A 20,911-nucleotide genomic window follows, 5' to 3' on the forward strand; every position below is an offset into this window, starting at 1 on the left:
GAACATGTTGTTTTGGCATCACGTTTAATGTCATCAAATATTTTAAAGTCTCCTATATGTAATTTTATGACTCCTCATTCCAAAAAAATAGTTGCTGCAAATCTAGGATATTTAAAATATGGCACAGGCAAGGTAGATCTTGAACTTTTTCCTGAAAGAAATTTTTTCTTTTCGTTACCTCCCAGATCCCATAAATGAAATTGTCAGAAACTTTATAAATAAACAAAGGAACTTCAATTTTCCAGTTTTCTTCCCATTTTAATATTGAAATATGCTTCATTTTCTTCATGTCTATTTTTACAAATAATTTTTCTGACCAAATAAATATAATGCTTGAAAAACCAATAGTAAAATCTTTCAAATGTGTCCTTAGAAGATCAGTCCAATATGTTCATGTTCCTGTCATAATAATGAAAACATGGAGTGAAGCAAAGAGGAGAATGCACATTTTGGTTGTCCATGAGAAAACTTCATTGCTCAGATTTATGATTTTATTTCTGCTTTAAATGATTGAACTTTGTCATGTTCTTTCATCCATAATCATTCTTGGACCCAGTTCTTACTCACCAACATACACATGTGCTAGGGAGAGAAAATTTCCATTTATTGCTTGGGCTGGAATAGTCTAAGTAAATGTGTTTTTGTAATAAATGCCATTATCCTATCAAATATCCTTTTGAAAGAATCCAGGTCTTGCAAAGCTATTAATTCTACAAAGCTAAAATGTGAAATTTAGATAGCTAAGAATTGGAGAACATAAAGATGAATGTCAATGACAATCCAGGTAACTGGAGTGTTGCCTGGGACTTATGTCCTACTTAGCTACTCCCCACCACCATTATTTATCCTCTGTCAAATTTTCCCTTAGAACCAGTTGCTTCATCTTATAATTTTTCCTTTTTATTTTTTTTAATGTGTATTTGAGCTTGTTTCCTATTTAAATTAGTCTCTTTTAAGCAATAAGATTTCATACTCTTTGGAACTAATAACTTATAGTTCTTTATCATTATCAATTAAAGCTTTGTTTTATCTTATTTATTTATATACTTTTCCTTTGTTTCTTCTAAAAGGAAGTAAGGTAGAAGTAAGGCTAAAGTAAGATTTATTGCCCACTGTCCTAGATAATTTTCTTCAAGTACATGGAGGGATTTTAGTTGGAGAATGTGGTATCATTGTTATCCTTATCTGTCAAAGACTGAACAGTGCAAGATAGGCTTAAGTGAAAGCAGAAGGTATTTCAGCTAGATACAAGGTGGAACATTTTGATCTTTGTTCCTTCTTTCCTAATATCCTAACTTCTTAGCTTTCTTCTACCAATTTAATGTATTTTTAATGAGTACCTTTTAAGGAGGCCAACTACTATTACTAGTATAGAGGAAGACCGGCTAGAGCTTGCATGTATAGAGGAAGATTATCAACAAAAATGTAAACAACAAATAACAAAATTTCAAACCATGACAAGTTTGTGGACAAAATATTACATGTGATAGAGTTATTGGCGGAAGGGGGAAGTGACTTTAGATGGAGTGTTCAAAGATCAAAGATTAGAATGAATTGTCAAGGAGGTTGTGCATTTCTAGTTATGGGCATCTCAAAGAAAATAATAAAGCAGTATTTATATGAAAGAGTTTAGTTATATACTTTCCTATAGTTGTGGGTCTAGTAAACATAGTCTCTCAAGTTTTGCTATGGTTCTATGATTCTGTTATCCCATGTACTCATTACAGCTGCTACTGGGGAAAACAAGTGATATTATTTTTCAGTGCATAAGTGGTAATTTCTAGTACATTGTTGAGTTGAAAGGTGACATAGGAGACATAGTAGGCTGAGAAGCATCATATAATACATTTGCATTAATAAAAATAGATAACATAATATTTTACATACTCTTTTCTGGAAGCATGCGTACTTATTCCTACCTTACCAAAAAGCCCACATTGTTCCATACAGTTTTAATGTTGAATAATTTTTATTTTTCATTACACATTTCTTAACAGATTAGAGAATATATTTCAAAGGCAAAATTGCCACCCACATTTTCTATGGAAATGACTCCTTAATTAACCATTAATAGAGATGATTTGTCAATGGAAATTATAAGCCAGAAATATTTGTGCTGTGTAATAGACCTTAGGAAAATTTATAAGTTGTCTCCTCATGTTTCCCCCTTTATATAGGATATTTCTGCAAATCTGTATACTTCTGCAGTGGGAGGGATAAATTTAAGCGGTGACTGTAAGAAGTATTCTCTTAGTCCTTCAAGAGAGCTCCTATTGTGCATCCTGAACCCAAAGAAAAGAATAAGTTTCATTTAAAACCTAAAACTTAAGTAGTTTTATCTATTGTTTAACATTAATAAAATGAAAATGTAATCTCATTCAATGCATACTTTTTTATAGATTTATTGTGTATAAATTAAATATATAAAAATAAATATATAAAGAAGCCCTCTGAGTCCAAAATTAAGAAAGTAAAATCTTTTACTACTAGATTGTCATATTCAAAGCAAGCTTACATTCAACTAAAACATGACCTTTGGCATTATGTTGGGAATATTCAAAGTAAGTATTTCTAAAAGTCTGTTTGAGCTACAATTATTTAACTACAATTTTTAAAATTATAAATAATTATTTCTAAAAGTCTCTTGTGAACTACAATTATTAAAGGTTGCCAACAACAAACAACAAACAAACATGTCATTGTTTTACATTCCTTACTTTACTTTTCTTTCAATGCAATTTCTGTATTTAGTACATCACATAAAAGCTATGTAAAAATGTGACCTAACCTTCTGCAGAAAGAATCTGTTGCGGTAGAAACTCCGATCTCTTTTCCCACGCATAAACCATGTCAGCTGACAGACGAGACTTTCTAAAGCTAACAAAGGATAATTCTCAGTTCAGTCCTTAATGAGAGGATAAAGCCATACACATAAATTTCTTAGTACACCCTAGAACTTACCAGATGCTAACAGCAGATATTTGACAAATGCTTGCTTGGCCTGCTGTATCATCTTGAAGAAGACAAAGAAAATGAAAGAAACTAGCAGCTCTTTTAACTGGTGAATGACACTGAAGTGACAAGATTTTCGGGAAAATATAATTAGCTTAGCATTTTTAATAACCCAGGAAGGATGTGCTAAACATTATCAGATAACTGTCATTCCCTAGGTTTCAAGGTAAAAAAAAACTTGAGAGAAAAGATCCATATGAATAATTTAAGGTTGACTACAGAAATCTACGTTGCATTATTTTTGTTTCTACCCAATTTCTATATTTAGTACATAATATGTAAGTCTATTCCACACACATGTAAGTTCCTTGAATGTAGGGATTTTGTGCTGTCCACCACCGTATCACCAGTGCCTGGCATCATGTGTGGCACATGATATATGCTAAGTAAATATTGGTTAAATGAATGAATAATATTTTATCAGAAACTCTGAAAGGACATTGCAAAATTACAAATGATCCTGGTGAGAAGACATAAAAATAATGTGAGTGTGAAAGACTCTTGAATGAACTAAGATTTAAAATATGTAAATATAAATATGCATTTGGATGCATAAACATGGAACAAAGGAATGAATACCAAGGATTGAGACTGCTATAGTTTGGATGTTGATTTCCTCCAAATCTCATGTGGAAATTTGACTCCAGTGTTGGAGGTGGGGCCTAATGCAAAGTGTTTGGGTTATGGGTGTGGACTCCTCATGAATAGATTTATGCCCTCCCTTGGCAGGGCCACTGTTAATTGTCACTCTAGTAGCTCCTGTGAGAGCTGGCTGTTACAAAGAGCGTGGCACCTCCTCTCTCGCACTTTCTTGCTTCCTTTCTCTCCGTGTGACCTGTGCACATGCCAGTCCCCCTTTGCCTTCTGCCCTGAGTAGAAGCGGCCTGAGGCCCTCATCAGATGCACAATCTTGAATCTTCCGGTCAGCAGAACCATGAGCTGCATAAACCTCTTTCTTTCTAAATTATCCAGCCTCAGGTTTTCCTTTATAGCAACACCTAACAGACTAAGACAGGGTCTGACTTTTAAGAATAAGTAAACCCCAAAAGACTAAACTCCAGAATTGTAAAAACTTGACGGTTAGATTTCTGACTTCCAAATAAATTTGAGCTTCCTAAGTGCAAAGTTTAGGATTATATTCCTATTTTCTGGGGAAAAGTTTCATTTGTTGGAAAAAGAGCAAAGAAAATGTCTTTCATATGTTTGGAATAAGGTGACTTAGAACTGATACGCCCATAGCACAAGACTACAACCAAGGATTAATAATTGAAAGCACATGAAAAATAACTAATTAATTTTGTTTGTATTATACTCTAACAATAATATAGCAAATATTTATTGAGCTCTTACTAACAGACATTTTTGCATTATCCTAAATGATTTATATTCAATGACTTAGATGAAGCTTCCCAAAATCCTTTGAAATAGAGACCACAATAATACCTTTGGCAAGAACTGAGATATAGAAAAGTTAGATAATTTGCCAAAGTCACAGAATTTGTGTCAGAAGTAGAATTGAATGCAGGTACTCAACCTCCAAAGGCATTCGGCCTATCTCTGCCTTCTACTGCCTCATTAAAAGGAATGACATTCAAAGAGAATAATAGTGCTCTATTTTACTGTTTGAAGCACAATTTCACAAGTATTTCCTCACTTAAATATGGTTAAATGTGAAATGAAGTCCAAGGGAAAGGAGAGACAGGAAGAGAATACCTAGAAGTTTTAAACAAATTCAGTGCTACTAGCCAGGATAAACAACTTTTCATCTATGGAACAAAAAGAAGAGAAAGGAAAAAAGAAAATAAAAAACAAATCCTTGGCCTGAAGGAGATATAGTATGAGATGACAGAAGGAACACAGACTTCTAGAAAGGGCCTCTGCCTCTCGCATACAAATTCATGCAACTGCGAATTGAAGCTAGCCATGGGTAGGGCCAACTTTGTGCACATAAACTCATCACGTGATTTTTTTCTTTATGATCCCACTGATAATGATGGCACTAATCAATTCAGTTCAACCTCATCCTTCTCGATGGAAGACTAAAATCTTGTTTCTGTGCAAACTCTTTTGCATATTGCTGATTAGAATGCATGTACTGGAAATGAATGAAAGAAATCCACAAAAACAGATATACCTTTTCATTTTGCTGTACTTTTTACCTTAGAAAAGAAGTGTTGAAAGACATTTTGTTTAGGATCAGGAGAATTTGAGAGTTAGGTTTTCTGACTTTCAAATAAATTTGAACTTCCTGAGTACAAAGTTTAGAATCAAGTTCCTATTTTCTGGGCAATGTTTCATTTATTGGTGATAAAATGTGAATTTTCTGCTTCAGAGATAAAAGACTCAAATGATTTTTAAAGGCCTGGGATAGTTATTACAAAGCTAAATTTTAATGAGTTAAGTGTAAATGAATTAGAAACATGCGTCTCAGATTTCTTATTAAAATATACATGAGGTTACAGGTTATGAAGAAAAATGCTTGGCAAAGTACATCTCAGCTGTTGCCAACCTTAAAACATTTGAGACATTTTATCAGTTGTCTCAATAGCAGAGAGAAGCTTCTTCCATTCTTTGCTTGCATCACTTGAGTTCTTTTAGGCTTAAAGGGCCTTTCCTAGATTAACTTCTTTTGCAACTTTCTCATTTGTTATTCTCAGGCACATACAAAGTACAAAGTTAATATTTCCCCAGGATTGCAGAGAATGTATAATTCAGCTATTTGGTGTCTTGTCAAAGAGGAACTGCAAACCCAGGCATACTCCTGGGTTCTGTTCACTCAGAACATCTTCCACCCCATGAAAACTTATTATTATTTGTACCAAATACCTATGAGTACATGTGACTGCCTGGGAATACTAAGGAGTACATATGAGTAACCAGGAGCGTGCTATACTTTTGCTTGCTTTCTAGAAATATCCTTGAAACCACATGTTTTCAGCATTTATGTTTAAAATATGTGATCATGCTTAATTTTTTTAACAAAAGGTAGAAACTGGGCACACTATTTGAAATGTTTGATATGAAAGAATTCTTCAGTTTGTTTGTCTAGTTTGTTTTAATGCATGTGTCAGAGAAAGCAGAGGATACTTACCTGCACAGAAACAACTATTTCTGCTACCTTGAAGTTCAGAATATGTTATAATAAAACTGAAATGGTCATAAGAAATAATTGCTCTTCTATTTCACTTTCTGCCATGTTGATTCATCATCTTCATTATTGGTTGCACTCTGATAAACCACAGCATACATGGCCCACTAGTTTTAAAATGAAGAGTTAGTTGAACACTTCAGGCTCTTTGATTCCTCATGAAATAGAAACAAAACATTGAAAACAAATCCCACATTAGGTACTTAGATGCCAAGTTTCTATGATGTGTTATTGTACAGCTGTACTCATTTGGGTCCAAATTATGTTCATATTTCTCTAATAAGCCCTACCAAGCAAATAAGAACATATGTTGGTACTGATGACTACGTCTTCATTATTTAATTACTGTTACGATTTTCCACAATATCCCTTTTGTTATTGCCCTAAACTTTTTTCCCCATTTCCTACATAACTTACACCAAATACTTACATAGGATTTTACAGGCACTAATAGAGCATCATCTTATTTGATCCTCAAAACTGTGCTATGAAAATGGTTGGTCAGACATTACAATCCAAGTATTATGAATGTAACCTTGAAAAAGTTCCTTAAACTGTGTGAGTATTGATGTCTTCATTGTGATACTTGCCACAGCACATAAGGCTGCGTGAGGGATAAAATGAGAGACTTCATGTAAATATCTTCATATTAACTATTCAATGAATATAAAATATTATTGATATTATTGCCTAGGATCTATTGGTTATTAATTGATGAAGTCAGCATCAAAGTCTGGGTCTTCTAAATTTTCTCTAGTGCTCTCCAGGCTCCCTATTGCCCACAAGAAAATTTCTAAAAGGATAATAAAAACCTCTATGTTCTCCCTTGTGTTTATTTTTCTAGCCCTGTATTCTCAAACCTCTTACCCACTGGCACTCCAGCCAAGCCAAGCTGCTGGCAGACACTCTCTCGTGCTCTTCCAGAGTACAGACTGCATTTAGAAGCTCTTTGTATGCAGTGATTGCAAACCCATCCTTGAGGACCCTGCTCAGCTGTTAAATGAGTGAGCCTTATGATCTCCCAGGGAGTTAGGACCTTCTGCCTCTGTATTGCCATAAGAGTTTCCTCATCCCTTTGTTTAATGGCTGTCATCTCATTTTTTTAACATTTTGTTTGTCTCTCTCCTTCACAAAACTGTGCATGCTTTCAAGTCAGCAATTTTGCTTCACTCAACACTGTCCCCTAGGTCTGTCCATTGGTTAAATTGTAGAATTGATTCTAGACTCCATTTTCTCATCTTCATCATGCTGCCACATAAGCTCAGAATGGCTTTAGCAGATCATATAGAATGGGGTCTCCAAATAGTGTTTTATTAAACATTTAACCTGGCAGATCTGGTTCCCCTGGTTAAATATTGGTTCCCATTCCTAGAGAATGTTTTACTTGTTCACCTGATGATGGACATACTGGCTGACTCAACTATAAATTTTTCCACAAACGTTGTTCAATTTTCCACCAAGACTGCCTCTTTCTCCACCTTTATTTCCTACAAGACTCACCTTGTTCGCTGTGCACAGGCTACACTGATGTCCCTTCAGTCGCTAAACACACCAAGCTGTCCTTTTTCCTCATGGCATTTGCATGTGCTCTACTCTTATATAAAGTATGGCTTTCCATTGCTCTTAGGATAACGAACAAAGACAGGGTGATTTTGTCTGCAGACCCTCTTCGCTTCAGGTGACTGTCCCTGGTGTTGACTGTGCACCAGCCGTGCTGGCCTTCTCTCAATGTCTCCAAACGCCATCCTCCTTATCACAAACACTACTCCACTTTACTCATCAGTAAAAAATCACCAGATCAATTTATCTGATTCTCTCAGTCTCCTACTATTTCTTGTCTCTTTCCTAAGCTTGCCCAAAGTTTCCCAATGACCGTATCCTTTAGTCTGTGCCCATTATTGCCAGGCTGTTACTGCAACAGATGCTTGTCTTTCCCACTCCCCCAGGACTCTTGTGACTTTCTATAAACCAAATAAACAGAAAACACACATTTTTACTGTGAGTACCCTAATGTAGCTTGGAAGATTGTTCTATGAGTTGTCATCAGTCTCAACAATTAGAGTAAGTGCGTTTGCTTCAGAGACCATGGTGGATATTTGAAAGTCTATGAAAGGTTCATTAATGTGATGGAAGAGTGCCTCGAGAAGGTCACAGAAAAGGAGGAGGAAAGTTAAAACATGGAAACATTCAGGTTGAATTTCGTTTTAAAACTTCATTTTAGTCCTTTAGAGAGAGTCTTCTGGGTAAATGAATCCCCTAATATTAGAATGCCTTTTGTAATATAAATAGCATATTTTTACTAGCTGTACTGAGCAAATATTAGAGGAATTAATCTTCAGGAAAAAAGGTGGAATTTTATAGTCCCTCCTTCTTTTCCAAACAAGAGCCTTCTTGTCCCTCATGTTTTGACTGCATTAACATTTATGTTGTTTGCATACAGTTGGTAAAACAGCACTGAATATAGTGTCTTTCCAAATTCATCACGACATGCCTTATAGTTCCTCAGTATGAACTGGTGATTAATGCAGCTTGTTATGCCTCCAGTGTGACTTTATAAACACAACCCAGCTGTATTCATCTTCCAAAATTGAAAAATGAGAATTAGCTTTTCTTCATTTTACTTTTTCTAAAGTTTCTGCAAGATGGTGCTCATGTTACAGTTAAACATCAGCTGTACAGCTTTCCTTTCTTTAGCTATTAGTCCCTTAGGTATAAGTCCGTAATCAAAGAGAGGTCAACTGTATCCAAATAAAAATATGCCAGAATGTCTCTGGCATAAATCTCTCCCTAAAGATTTCAGTAGTGTTACTTCAGGAGATGGGGAAAAGTACTATGCTTTATCTAAAAATTTAAGAACTTAATTCATTAAAAAAAAAAACTGAGTTATTCTGTTATCCTTACAGAGAGCTTTGCAAGCACAGGATTTCCATGTTACTCATCAAGTTGTTTTTCTTTCCACTAAGTTTGGAAAGCACTTAAATCGCAAACAAAATATGGCTATATAGGAACTATATGGCTGTTATTGATGAACACTTCCCATGTTGTTAATAAACTACAAAGGGGGCATGTTAATTAAAGTTCAATTTAAGCATCACAGTCATTGCACAGTATACAAGTAATTTTAGAAGCAGCTTAGGGCCAATTCTTGACAAAGTTATTAAGTAGATGGATAATATCTTTCTATTTAGATGTCAGTTAGTTGTCTAAGCTTCTAAATTTCTTCACTAATAATTAATTGTTCTATTCCCATAATAGTCTTAAGGTGGAATGTCTCTTATGAGTATCTCCATTTAACTTGTCCTACATGTAAATCTAGGCCTAAGATACATGATTTAGATTGTATCTTGAAGCCCGGAGGCTTCCCATTAGTACAATAGGAAGTGAGTTTCGGTGGAATCACACTGAAAGCTGGTTTTTATGAGAGCGTCCCTCCCTCTGATTGTTCATACAAATCCTAAATCAAAAGTCATATGCTGAAATAAAAAAAAAAAAGTCATTTAAAACAATTCCACTACTGGGAAGGTACTTATTGAATGCCTCCTATTTGCAAATAATCACAAGTATGAACAAGTTGCCCAGCAGTTGAAGCAATTAATTTCCAACTGTTCAATTTATTTATAATTGTTTCTTCTCTCCTTCTCTCTTTCATTATTAACTAATTTTTCAGGTTGGTGGTTTGATGCTTGTGGCCCCTCCAATCTAAATGGAATGTTCTATACTGCGGGACAAAACCATGGAAAACTTAATGGGATAAAGTGGCACTACTTCAAAGGGCCCAGTTACTCCTTACGTTCTACAACGATGATGATTCGACCTTTGGATTTTTGAAGGAACAATGTCAGAAGCAACTATCAAAGCAACAAAGAAATCTGGAGAAGCTACCAAAGGAGAAACTGCTTGAAAACTTCTGAAGCAAACAGTATCGTTTCCCTTCCAGCAACAAGTGGTAGTTATGTGAAGTCATCAAGGTTCTTGACTGTGGATTTGGAGCCTTTTGAGTTCACGAAAGTCTACTTGGGGTCACTGTATTCGTATGACTTGACTATAAATTGCCACTAACTGTCATGCTTTAAAAAGGGAAGAAACTGCTCAGCTTGCTGTACTTCTAACTACTACTGGATCTTATTTTGGAACTATGGTAGCCAGATGATAAATATGGTTGATTTCATAGAAAACAGAAAAAAAAAGGAATTAACAACAAAAAAAAGAATATACATGAAGAATAGAAACAGGCTTGCTATAATCCTTTGAAAAAGATGCATCACACCAGTGAAAGGTGTTATATCTTTTGTTTCGTTCATTTGTTTTGGGACAGAATCTCACTCTGTCACCCAGCTAGAGTGCAGAAGTGTCATCATAGCTCACTGCAACCTCCAGTTCCCGGGCTCAAGCCATCCTCCTGCCTCAGCCTCCCGAGTAGCTGGGACTACAGGGGCATGCCATGACACCAGGCTAATTTTTCTGTGTTTAATAGAGATGGGGCTCACTATTGCTCAGGCTGCTCATGAGCTCCTGAGTTCAAGCAATCCTTCCGCCTCGGCCTCCCAGAGTGCTAGGATTACAGGTGTAAAGCCACCGTGATCAGCTGGAAAGGTGTTGTATCTATGCAAACCTACAAACAAATAAGTTTATACTGTTGCACAATTGTGATAAAAATTTAGGAAAAAACAGAATTGCCCTTTGAGTTGATTAAATGTTAATGGATTTCAAAAATCTAATTCGAATATCATACTTAATAGTTGATTCGGTTTACCCATCTTCAAATGTAAATTCCATTTTTGTAAGCCATAATGAACTGTAGAGCATGGAGAATAACAGCATGAGGTAGAAACCAACTCCATTACTCTTTAACTTTTTGACATGTCTTTCAGAAAAAAATGGACATTATCAAATAAGGACATATGAGGTGAAAAATTATACCCCCCCCATATTATGGTTTTCATTACTCTAAAAACTGACTGACTGATATAAAGATATATTTATAACCTGCATAAAGTATAAAGAATGTGAAATATATCAAGTTCTTAAAATAATCTACATGCATTCAGTATTTCCTTTGATATTATATGGGAAAGCAGTATTGTGGAGTGTATTAAGTTGGAGTAAAACCAAGTAAACTGGAGCAGTTCATTTTACAGTATCTTGTTGCATGTGTATACATATGTGTAACTTCATTATTTTAAAAATGTTTTTAGAACTTTAATTCTTCACCCTGTTATTTCTTGCTAATTTAAATTTTGCTAGTTAACTGAAACATGCTTACCAGATTCACACTGTTCCAGTTTCTATAAAAGATATGTTTTGAAACCTATGAAAAATAGAAGAATTATAAATATCATTGTACATAGAATGTTTATATCCATGATAAGCCTGATAGCTGTTTAATCTGTAATATGCAACATTATCCTTAATTGATGCAAATAAACACAAGTGTTCAAAGAAATATACTATATTACTTAATGAAATAAATTGCTTTTCACGTTTTTCTCCTTCAGGCTGTTTCCTTGGGAAATTTCTAATTTTTTTAAATTATTAGTGGAGGAAATTGGTAAAACTCTCTATATTATAGGTGAGAGAAACACACACAAAAAAAGAAAATTAATCATAGTCACCTGACTAAGAGAAATTCTGGTAGCTGCTATAAATCTCTTAATGAAAATATTCCTATGGGATAATCTATTTTAAGTGAATTTTTGGGCACAACTTTTGTGGCAACTTAAAGTTACTACAATATTTAATCAAAAAGTTCTCTCTGCCTCTATGTTTCCAACCTTGCAGTAGTAAAGTTTTCATCAAAACATGAGTTACTATGGGATGAGAAAATTGAAACAGATGTCGGGTCTCTTTTCTTAGAAAATAAAAAGTTTTTTTCAAGGTAACAATACCAATTTCAGACTTGGTGACTTGATCCACTATGCCCTACTGGCTTTCCTCCATTTGTGAGAATAAAACTATACACATTTTTAAGAAAGTATTTTTTTTAAAGTTTACCATCAAGTCTTTTTTATATTTATGTGTTTGTGTACAACTTCTTTTTGCCTTACAAGTGACATTGCAGGTGTTATACAGTTTTTCTGTTCTTGGTGATTCCTTCATAGCACAATTAAGCCTCTTTCTCTAAAAACCTTCTCAATTGTTTTCATTTAAGTGAAAGAAATTGAGTGTTTTGTTCTTTTGTGTTCCTACAAATTTTTTTTTTTTACCAGTCTTTGGATAAGGAATACTATCTACAAACTCATGTTACAAAAATAAAATGAAATAATAAATAAAAAAGAAAACATAATACTTACTGTTTTGTTATCTGGATTTGAAAAATGAAATATTGTTTTCAATTATTTATAATAAAGCAGTTTAAAATGTTTTATGACTCCATTATGTGCATTGTGTAATGCCTACATGTTTATGGCAATTTAACGTGTGTGTTCTTTGCATTTAATTATTTCAGAATTGGATAATTAGGTGTTAGAATTTTGTCTATAAATTTTTATATCAATAAAATTCATGTGGTTTCTATGAAAATTTCTTCACATCAATCACAACATTATTTGATTTAAATAAAATTGAAAATAATATTTGTGCAACTTTATCTCATTTTAAATACACGTTTTAAACACATTAGAGATCTATTAAAATATGGAATCATTGAAAAAAATTTACCAAGTGAACTAAAGCCTCGATCTTTGAAAAACTTCCAGTTTGGGATGAAATAAGAAAGCTTAGCCCCATTAGAATGATAGACCACAGCAATGGGTCCGAGTCCCACATCCCTGCTATGTGATTGCTATGTCCTGCCAATTATTAAATGCTATATTGTCAAGTGACAATGTACAACAAATTCTGGGAACTCTAAATGTGCAGTAAGAGGATGTGTGTAAAACATCTGTTGAGTATTTGCTATCAAGGGGAAAAAGGAAAGAATGTTAAGGAGAGGATACTCGATTCCTCAACCTGATATCCCATCAGCAGTCTTACCGGCTAGTCTGTGTAAGGAAACTTCCTACCTTTGCCCTTAATTCTGCTCCCATTACCACTACATTGTATCAAACTTTCATTAATTTCCAGCTAGACGATTGGAAAAGATACTCTTTCTCCTGCCTCTCCCTGCTCCTATTCACCCCGTAACCATGCAAGCTTATTCCTTCTAAAGCCAGACTTCTAAACATGTTTCTTCCCTGCTCCAAACCCTTCGGTATTTCCTCACCACAGGAACTTAATGATTGGATGAGAGGTGGGTAAGGAATCAAGGTCATTCCAGGTTTGATTTTGGTTAATTAGATGGAGGGTGGTATAAATGGCTTAAAATAGGGAACATTGGTTTTAGGAATTAACTAATGAGATAGGTTTTACATGTTGAGTTTACGATGCAGCAATTCAAGTTTGGAAGTTCAGTATATGAGACTGAGTTCAAGCAGAAATAAAGTGGAAGATTTGGGGCAATATAGTATGTAGGCAGAAATTAAAATTCTAAAATGAGATTTTTCAAAAGGGTATAGAGTGAAATACATCTTGGTGAAAACTTAATGGAACATAAAAAATTTTAAGGAGCAGGTAAACAAAAAGGATTGAAAAGGGAGGTGAGAATTTATGGCTAGATACACCAGAGGAAAATCAGAAAGGAATGGAGCCCTAGAAGTGGGGTGAGCAGATTGCACCAAGACTCTGGGATGCCTGATTCACCGCAGAGGGCTGGGGTTATTGTGGTTGCAAAGTGTCAATTGGATTTGTCATTCAAGAGGCCACTGGTGATTTTTGAGAGCAGAATTTAAAATGTAGAGGTTAGAAGACCCACAGCAAGAGGGCTATAAACAAATGGAAGGTAAGAACGTGAGGAGAATTAGACTTCAGACCTTTGGTATTTATAATGATTTAGAAATTAGAATTATAATAGGCTGGGACTTGTTAGAAATGCAGAGCCCTCGCCCCCACCCCAGACTGCTGAATTTATTCTAACAAGATCCTCAAGGGACTCTTACGGGCACTAAAGTTTGTAAAGCTTTGGTTTAGAATATACTTTCAACAGGATGGCTGAGAATGGAAGGCAAGAGGGAGGCAGAGAGACAGCAACAACGATGGGGATGGGTTTTAGGACGAGAGGTGCTTCAGTGTATTCTCAGGTGAAGGAAAAGAAGCTGTTGGAAGAGATGAGGCTGAACGGAGAAAGAGAAAGGTCTTTGATGGAGCAAGCGAGAGGCTAGTTCGAATTGGAGGAGAAATTTCTCTCCCTCCATTGAGGAGAGACCATGAGGGAATGAAAGGCCATAGAGGGAACAGCCACCTAATGGCCTCTGTGTTTTAGAACTGGAAGGAAAGGAAACTTTATGAGAGTTTAGGCAGTTTATTTAAATGGTGTTTGGAAATAGGTTTGGAATAGCCACTTAAGATAATGGGAGAACTAAATGTTCAGAGAGTGCTATTAAAGGTTTAATTGAGATTGGAAATCGTGAGTATGAACAGACTAACCCACTTTTCTAGGGATTATTATATGTGTGAAAATAATAAAATGAATATCACCAATTAGCTTAAAATCTTCACTCAGCCACATCTAGGCCACTGGCAACATCTAGTGACTAGTTCGAGTCTGCAATATGTGTGTCTGTGTGTGTAAACATCCAGGAAAAATTGCCTCCCCTTTCAAATCCACCTTAATTTCTCTACACTCAATTACTCACACTTTTTCTGTATTTTCATAACATTTTACTTGGTTTTCATAGTTTGACTTGGTTCTAGTCAACTGTTAACATCTTTGTTCTCTCTCTGAGTAATAAGTTCTTTGGATCAGGGGCTCACATTTAGTGACACATTATTTTTGTGTCCCTAGAGCCTAACATTGTGCCTGGAACATTCTTGAATCCCAATTAAGCAGCAGGTGGTGTGCTGTCCTTTTCTGTTCCAGACTAGAAGCTCCTTGGGTTCTTGTTCTGTGTCTTATTTTTATTTTGTGTTTCAAGTCCCAGCATGATACTGAGATGGCGTAGGTGATAAATACAGGTTGATTGGTTGGTTAGTCAGATGGATGGACATATGAAATATGAATAAAAACAATAAGAACTCAAAGGATCTACCAAGTCTTTTTTATTTTTTCTGAGAGTTTATATTTCAAGAAATATCCTCCTCCCCCCCACCTTAGGAAGGGAGACCCAGAGACCAGATGGCAGGATGACAGCACCTGGGGCAGTGCAGTGGGGAACAGTAGACAGAAGAATTTCCATTTTGTACAAAAAGACAAAAGTCTCCACTGTAGTCTGTCTTGGACTGTTGGGTTCTGATATGATTGCTTTAGTGGGGCTGTAGGTGAAGGTGGGAATGAGCCACTTGGAGATGGTGCCTGCTATTCAGAGAGAGATCAATAACATGTTCACTGTTTCTGGGCAGAGCTCAGTCAACATTCTGAGAAGTCTTGAAGCAGACATTACTGGTGCCCTTCGACGCTTACCTCTACATAGAAAAGGCCGTTTACTGAGAGAACCCATGATTCTTTATCGAAAGTTTTTGGTTTTTTGTTTTTTTGTGCCAGTGAAGCGCGCTCTGCTCCTGCACAGGGCAAGTTAGAAGAGCTGGGTAGTTAATGTCTCAAGAAACAGTCTTTAACAGATGATACATATTTACAGTTAAATAGCTCACCTCTTGTCTCCTTGATAGAGGAAATTTGGGGGTGTATTCTCTACTGCTTACCAGACTGCCCAGCAGAAATGAACTCCCCTTTCTCAAATTGGGAATTGGCTTGGTATCACATCATTTGTTGTCTTATTCCCTTATGGGAATAAGGGTGGGTGTTTGTGGGTGTTTGTGGGTGTTTTCTGGGTGTTTTCTGGAATCATCTCCCAAATAAACTACTTGCCCTTAAATCCTTCGCTCAGGCTCTATTTCCAGCAGAATCAAAAAACCAAGAGAAGTCCACTTATGCCAAGGTGCATTCCTGACTAGTGAGAAATAGAGCGATGCCTCCGAGAAGATCAAGGTCACCTGAATAGGAACAGGCCCAGAGGAGACCCTGTGAGGACAGAAGGAGCCAGTAGTCCCTCAGTGCAGTCATCTAAATACCAGTTGGGAATCGTATTTCGCTTCTTTACTATTCTGCCTCCACTTATAAAGTTTAGTAAATGTACCAGCTGGATCAAATACACTATGCAAAATTGAGAGAAGGATTTGTGCCCATCTTGTGCTAGAGTAAAAGAGGAAAAAATAACCCTCCCTGAGGCAATTTTGAGGGTGGCCACAGGGATTGGAGAATTCTCCAAGGGGGAGATGAACCTGGAGTGATATGAATCAGAGTAGCCAGTCATAGTGCCTTCCGCATGAGAGGGTGCTTCTATAACTGTAACCTTGAAAGATGTAAGTATTAAGCAAGTCATCAGATTTTTTAGAGTGCCCCCAGTTAAAAGGCACCCTATATGTAGTGGATGCATTGGCCGAGACACAAACTAGTGGCCTACTCCCACGCCATTCCCCCCTGCCATCTTGGCATGCTTCCCACTGCCCCGTCCCCAATGCCCTGCTATCCTTCTACTGCTCCGACCCTCCTGCTTGTGTAGACCCACAGATGTTTAGTCACATAAACCATGTAACTCAGTCTCTCATGCTGTTAGAAGTGATTAAGTGCAAATTCAAGCTGTTTTTCAGCATTATTATTTCAGTAGAAAATATTTATTTGGCTCAAAATATTTTGGGATGTTTCATTGTTTTCCAACATAAAAGCTTTTTATTTGCTCCAAGAAATATTGTATCAAAATATTTATTTTAAACTGTCATATGTCCTTTTGTATTACTGCACTGAGCTTTCTGCTCAGTGTCTCATGAGATCAAAATCACGATGTCAGCAGCTACGTTCTCATCTGGAGCTCAGGGTCCTCTTCCAAGCTCATTGTTGGCAGAATTAAGTTCTTGGGGTTGTAGAACTGAAAGCCTATTTTCTTGCTGGATGTCAGGTGGAGGTCATACTCAGCTCCTGGCTGGTCTCAAGGTAGGTTATCTGCATGGGCTTGACCTGATTATAGGAGCCCTTTAGAACCGGGTGTGGAGGTCAGAGACAGGAGTGAAATACATCACATGCACAGTCTTGGGGTTTAGACAGAGCATGTACAATAGAGGGTAGGAAACTTTGGGGGCCACCATAGAGTTCTGCCCATCACAGATGGCAAACCAAGGGTATAATAATCTGCTTATCAGGAAAAGATTGAGGGTTTTGGAATTGGTGCATATGCAGTTAAACATTGCCTTATCTATCTGTCTATCTATATATTTATCATAAGATCTAGGCCAGTGCCCTAATACTGACATGTACCCTGAAAACTTATTTTACACTCTCTGAAATTGTTTCCTCAGTTACCAAACATTTGTACTCTTTACTGGCTTTTCCCCCTCTTTTCTATGTCATTGTCAGGACAAAAATGAGATCATTTCAGTATCCATTATGGGTATGAATTTCATTTCATAAGTCCAGACAAGCAAGGAATATCATAATAGTTTATGTGTTTTAAACAACTAAATGTTGCCTACAAACCTCCCATCAAGCCAGCAGGGAAATCACGTCAGTCATTTTGGGGCTCCTCACCCCAGCACAGCGTGAAGGTCCCAGACTTGCATGGAGAGCCACGGTGATGGACACCACATCTCCTGTCATCTTTCCACATCACCGATTCCTGAAATACACACTGTTCCTGTCCCAGTGCTTCCTTCAGCTCACCCTGCCCTGCAGAGGCTGAAATACACTTTGGGCTGGGAACTACATAGACTTTTCCCCCCACTGCCCCATTTTGCCAGCACTTCGGGGCATTACCTGCAAGTAGGGTGCGGATATCTGCTATCTGAATAGCTCCAGGACTTCTGTTCCTCTCACAGTCTCCAGGAATCCCTACTTTTATGTCTTGGAAAATTTCTCCCTTCCTTTCTCTTTGAGTTTCCCTCCAGGCCTGGGTGCTCCCTGGAAGGGTGTGGTGCCCAGAGCCGCTCAGCAAGTACAGGGCTGCCCAAGATAATCACTCTTGAAGCCTCTTTCATAGGCCCTGGAGATACTGTTAAAGACAGAAATTTCAAAATTAAGTCTTACCAATGTTAAGAAAAGAGGAGTAAGGAGCAAGGCCCTGGAGGCCCCACCTACCTCAGGCGCCAGCGTCCATGGCAGGACCCCCAGAGCCCCACACAAGGACAGATCTGTTCAGAGGCACACCCTTTTGGGTCGCTGTCCAGGAAACCCAGCATAATCCCAATGGCCTTAGGTTCTTGGACACAACATCAAATAAAGAAAAATTCTTGATATTAATTTCTACTTTTCCTTTCAGAAACACTTCCCCCAAGGTAGAGGAGCAAAAAGCAGCTACCTCTTGAATGGAGAAAAGGGGAAAATATAGCTAGAAAAATACGTATTATTAATATGTCAAAAATTATTCCACCACACACAATTTTCAAAACTGCATAATTAACTTGGAGGGGATGTTACATCTGTATCAGTCCCATTTAAATAAGTAGATTTCACTCTGTTCCTGTGTCAATTCTAGATTATATTTGGATCCAGAAGATCTGAAATTAACCTTACTGATCTCAGGATGGTGGCCTGTCAGTCTGGGGTGATATTCACATGTCCATCAACCCCAATGTCTTCCAATGTCTATCATGACAGTTGATAAACATGGGATTCAAACGTGATTGTCTGATTTCCACTAAATTTTTTCAGTGGGGCTGTGCCCCTGGACTGAATCACAGACTATCTCAGCACACCTCAGCCAGACCAGCTGCCTCTTCCTAAGGCTTGAATCATGCCCTCAGGCCCACATACACACTAGCTGAGACGCTGCTTCCTGTAGGATGGACCCTGACACCCTCTTAGGAATCTGACTACCCGCCTCCAACCTGAGACATACATTACAGAGCTCTGCCTGTCAGACTGGACCATGTGCATCATAGTGACAGTGCTGCTGCTGTTGATGATGATGGTGATACTATAACAACCATAACCGCAGTGGTATTAATAGTAGTTAGCACCGATCTTGAATACTGATTCTATTATTAGCAATACTACTACTAATAGTAGCTAACATTTATTTAGTACTTATTATACACCATATCATCCTTATGACACCATGATGGGTGCATTATTATTATATCCTTTAGATCTATGGGCAAACGGAGGCACCGAGAAAGTAAAGGAATGTCCAAGGTTATACAGCCACTAAGTGGTGGCGCTGGGAGTTGAACCCAGCAGTGGGACCTAAAGTCGCACTGTCCATTTTTATAGCCACTAGCCATATCTGGCTATTGAGCACTTGAAATGTTGCTCATCCAGGTTGAGACGTGCTGTAATGTAAAATGCACACCACAGTTAGAAGTTTCTTTTTTAAAAAAGATGCAAAATATCATTCATAATTTTATATTGATTCCATATTGAAATGTTCGTTTCTTGAATGTATTGCGTTAAATAAAATGTTATTAAAATCAATTCTACCTGTTTCTTTTTAGTCTTTTTAATGTAGAGACTATAAATTTTAAATTATTCCTGTGGCATACAATCTATTTCTATTGGACAGAAATAGCTGTCCAGAGACCACACTCCCAGTTTTACACAGCACCAGTGACAATGCTAAACGCACTGCACGTACTACAGCTGACCCTTGAAGAACACGAGTTTGAACTGTGCAGGTCTGCTTATAAATGGATTTTCTCCTGCCACTCCCGAGACAGCAAGACCAATTCCTCTTCTTCCTCCTCCTCTTCAGCCTAATCAGTGTGGAAACAACAGGGAAGAAGACCTTTATGACAATCCACTTCCCCTTAATGAATAGTAAATATATTCTCTTTTCCTTATGATTATCTTAACAACATTTTCTTTTCTCTAGCTTTACTATAATAATACAGTATATGATACATATAACATACAAAATATGTGTTAATTGACTGTTATCTATAAGGCGTCTGGTCAACAATAGACTATTAATAGTTAAGTTTTTGGGGAGTCAAATGTTATTTGCAGATTTTTGATTGCATGAGGGATCATTGCCCCTACCCCTGCATTTAAGGTTCAACTGTAGTCTATTTAGGCTCCAAATAACCCTAAAAGGCAGGTATTAGCTCTTCCATTTTACCAATGAAGAAATCCAGATGAGATCCGGTAAGGCCCTTGGCAATGACCACACAGTAAATAAACTTTGCTCTCGTGATCCCTGGTCCAGGGCTCTTTACTTTGCACTCATGCAAAATTCTTCTAATCTTATAACCATACTGTAGGGATTCTTTGATGCTTTTAATATTTCATCCTTTCTACTTTCCAAGCTAACCTTGATAAAGCAGTTCAGTCTTCCGGAGGAATAGCTTTACAAGATCAGTCAAAAAATATTTATATTAGCTTAACATATCATATCAATTCACAATTGGATTACTAGCCCCCTTCCCACCTCTTTCTTCTTTCTGTGCAGAATCTTCTGGTTCATTTGCTAACACATGTACAAATTCTTGTGCAAATTCTTGAAAAACACGTTGAAACATTGTTCTTATACTAGTTTTGCATGCAAATGTCATTAAATATGAACACAAACTTATAGTCTTGCTGTACTGAATGTTTACTAAAGTTTGGAAGAAATTCCATATAACCTTATATAACCAGAAATTACAAAAAGGAATTAATAATTTTTGGCCACCAAAGCTTTTAATATATATATATATATATACAAAAATGAGATCATTTCAGTATCCATTATGGGTATGAATTTCATTTCATAAGTCCAGACAAGCAAGGAATATCATAATAGTTTATGTGTTTTA

At 36.7% G+C, this 20,911-nt stretch overlaps 1 protein-coding gene across 1 annotated transcript in view; it reads left to right on the plus strand.

Moving 5' to 3' along the window:
• ANGPT1 (angiopoietin 1) overlaps positions 1–9,988 on the plus strand; it is a 307,389-nt gene extending 297,401 nt beyond the window's left edge. The window contains exon 8 of the mRNA XM_012645300.1: positions 9,828–9,988. Coding sequence (XP_012500754.1) covers positions 9,828–9,988 — 161 coding nt within the window. The remainder of the gene's footprint in view (positions 1–9,827) is intronic.
• Positions 9,989–20,911: the final 10,923 nt, after the last annotated feature.

The sequence above is a fragment of the Propithecus coquereli genome, unplaced genomic scaffold, assembly GCF_000956105.1.
Source record: "Propithecus coquereli isolate 6110/MARCELLA unplaced genomic scaffold, Pcoq_1.0 Scaffold23, whole genome shotgun sequence".
NCBI lineage: Eukaryota > Metazoa > Chordata > Mammalia > Primates > Indriidae > Propithecus > Propithecus coquereli.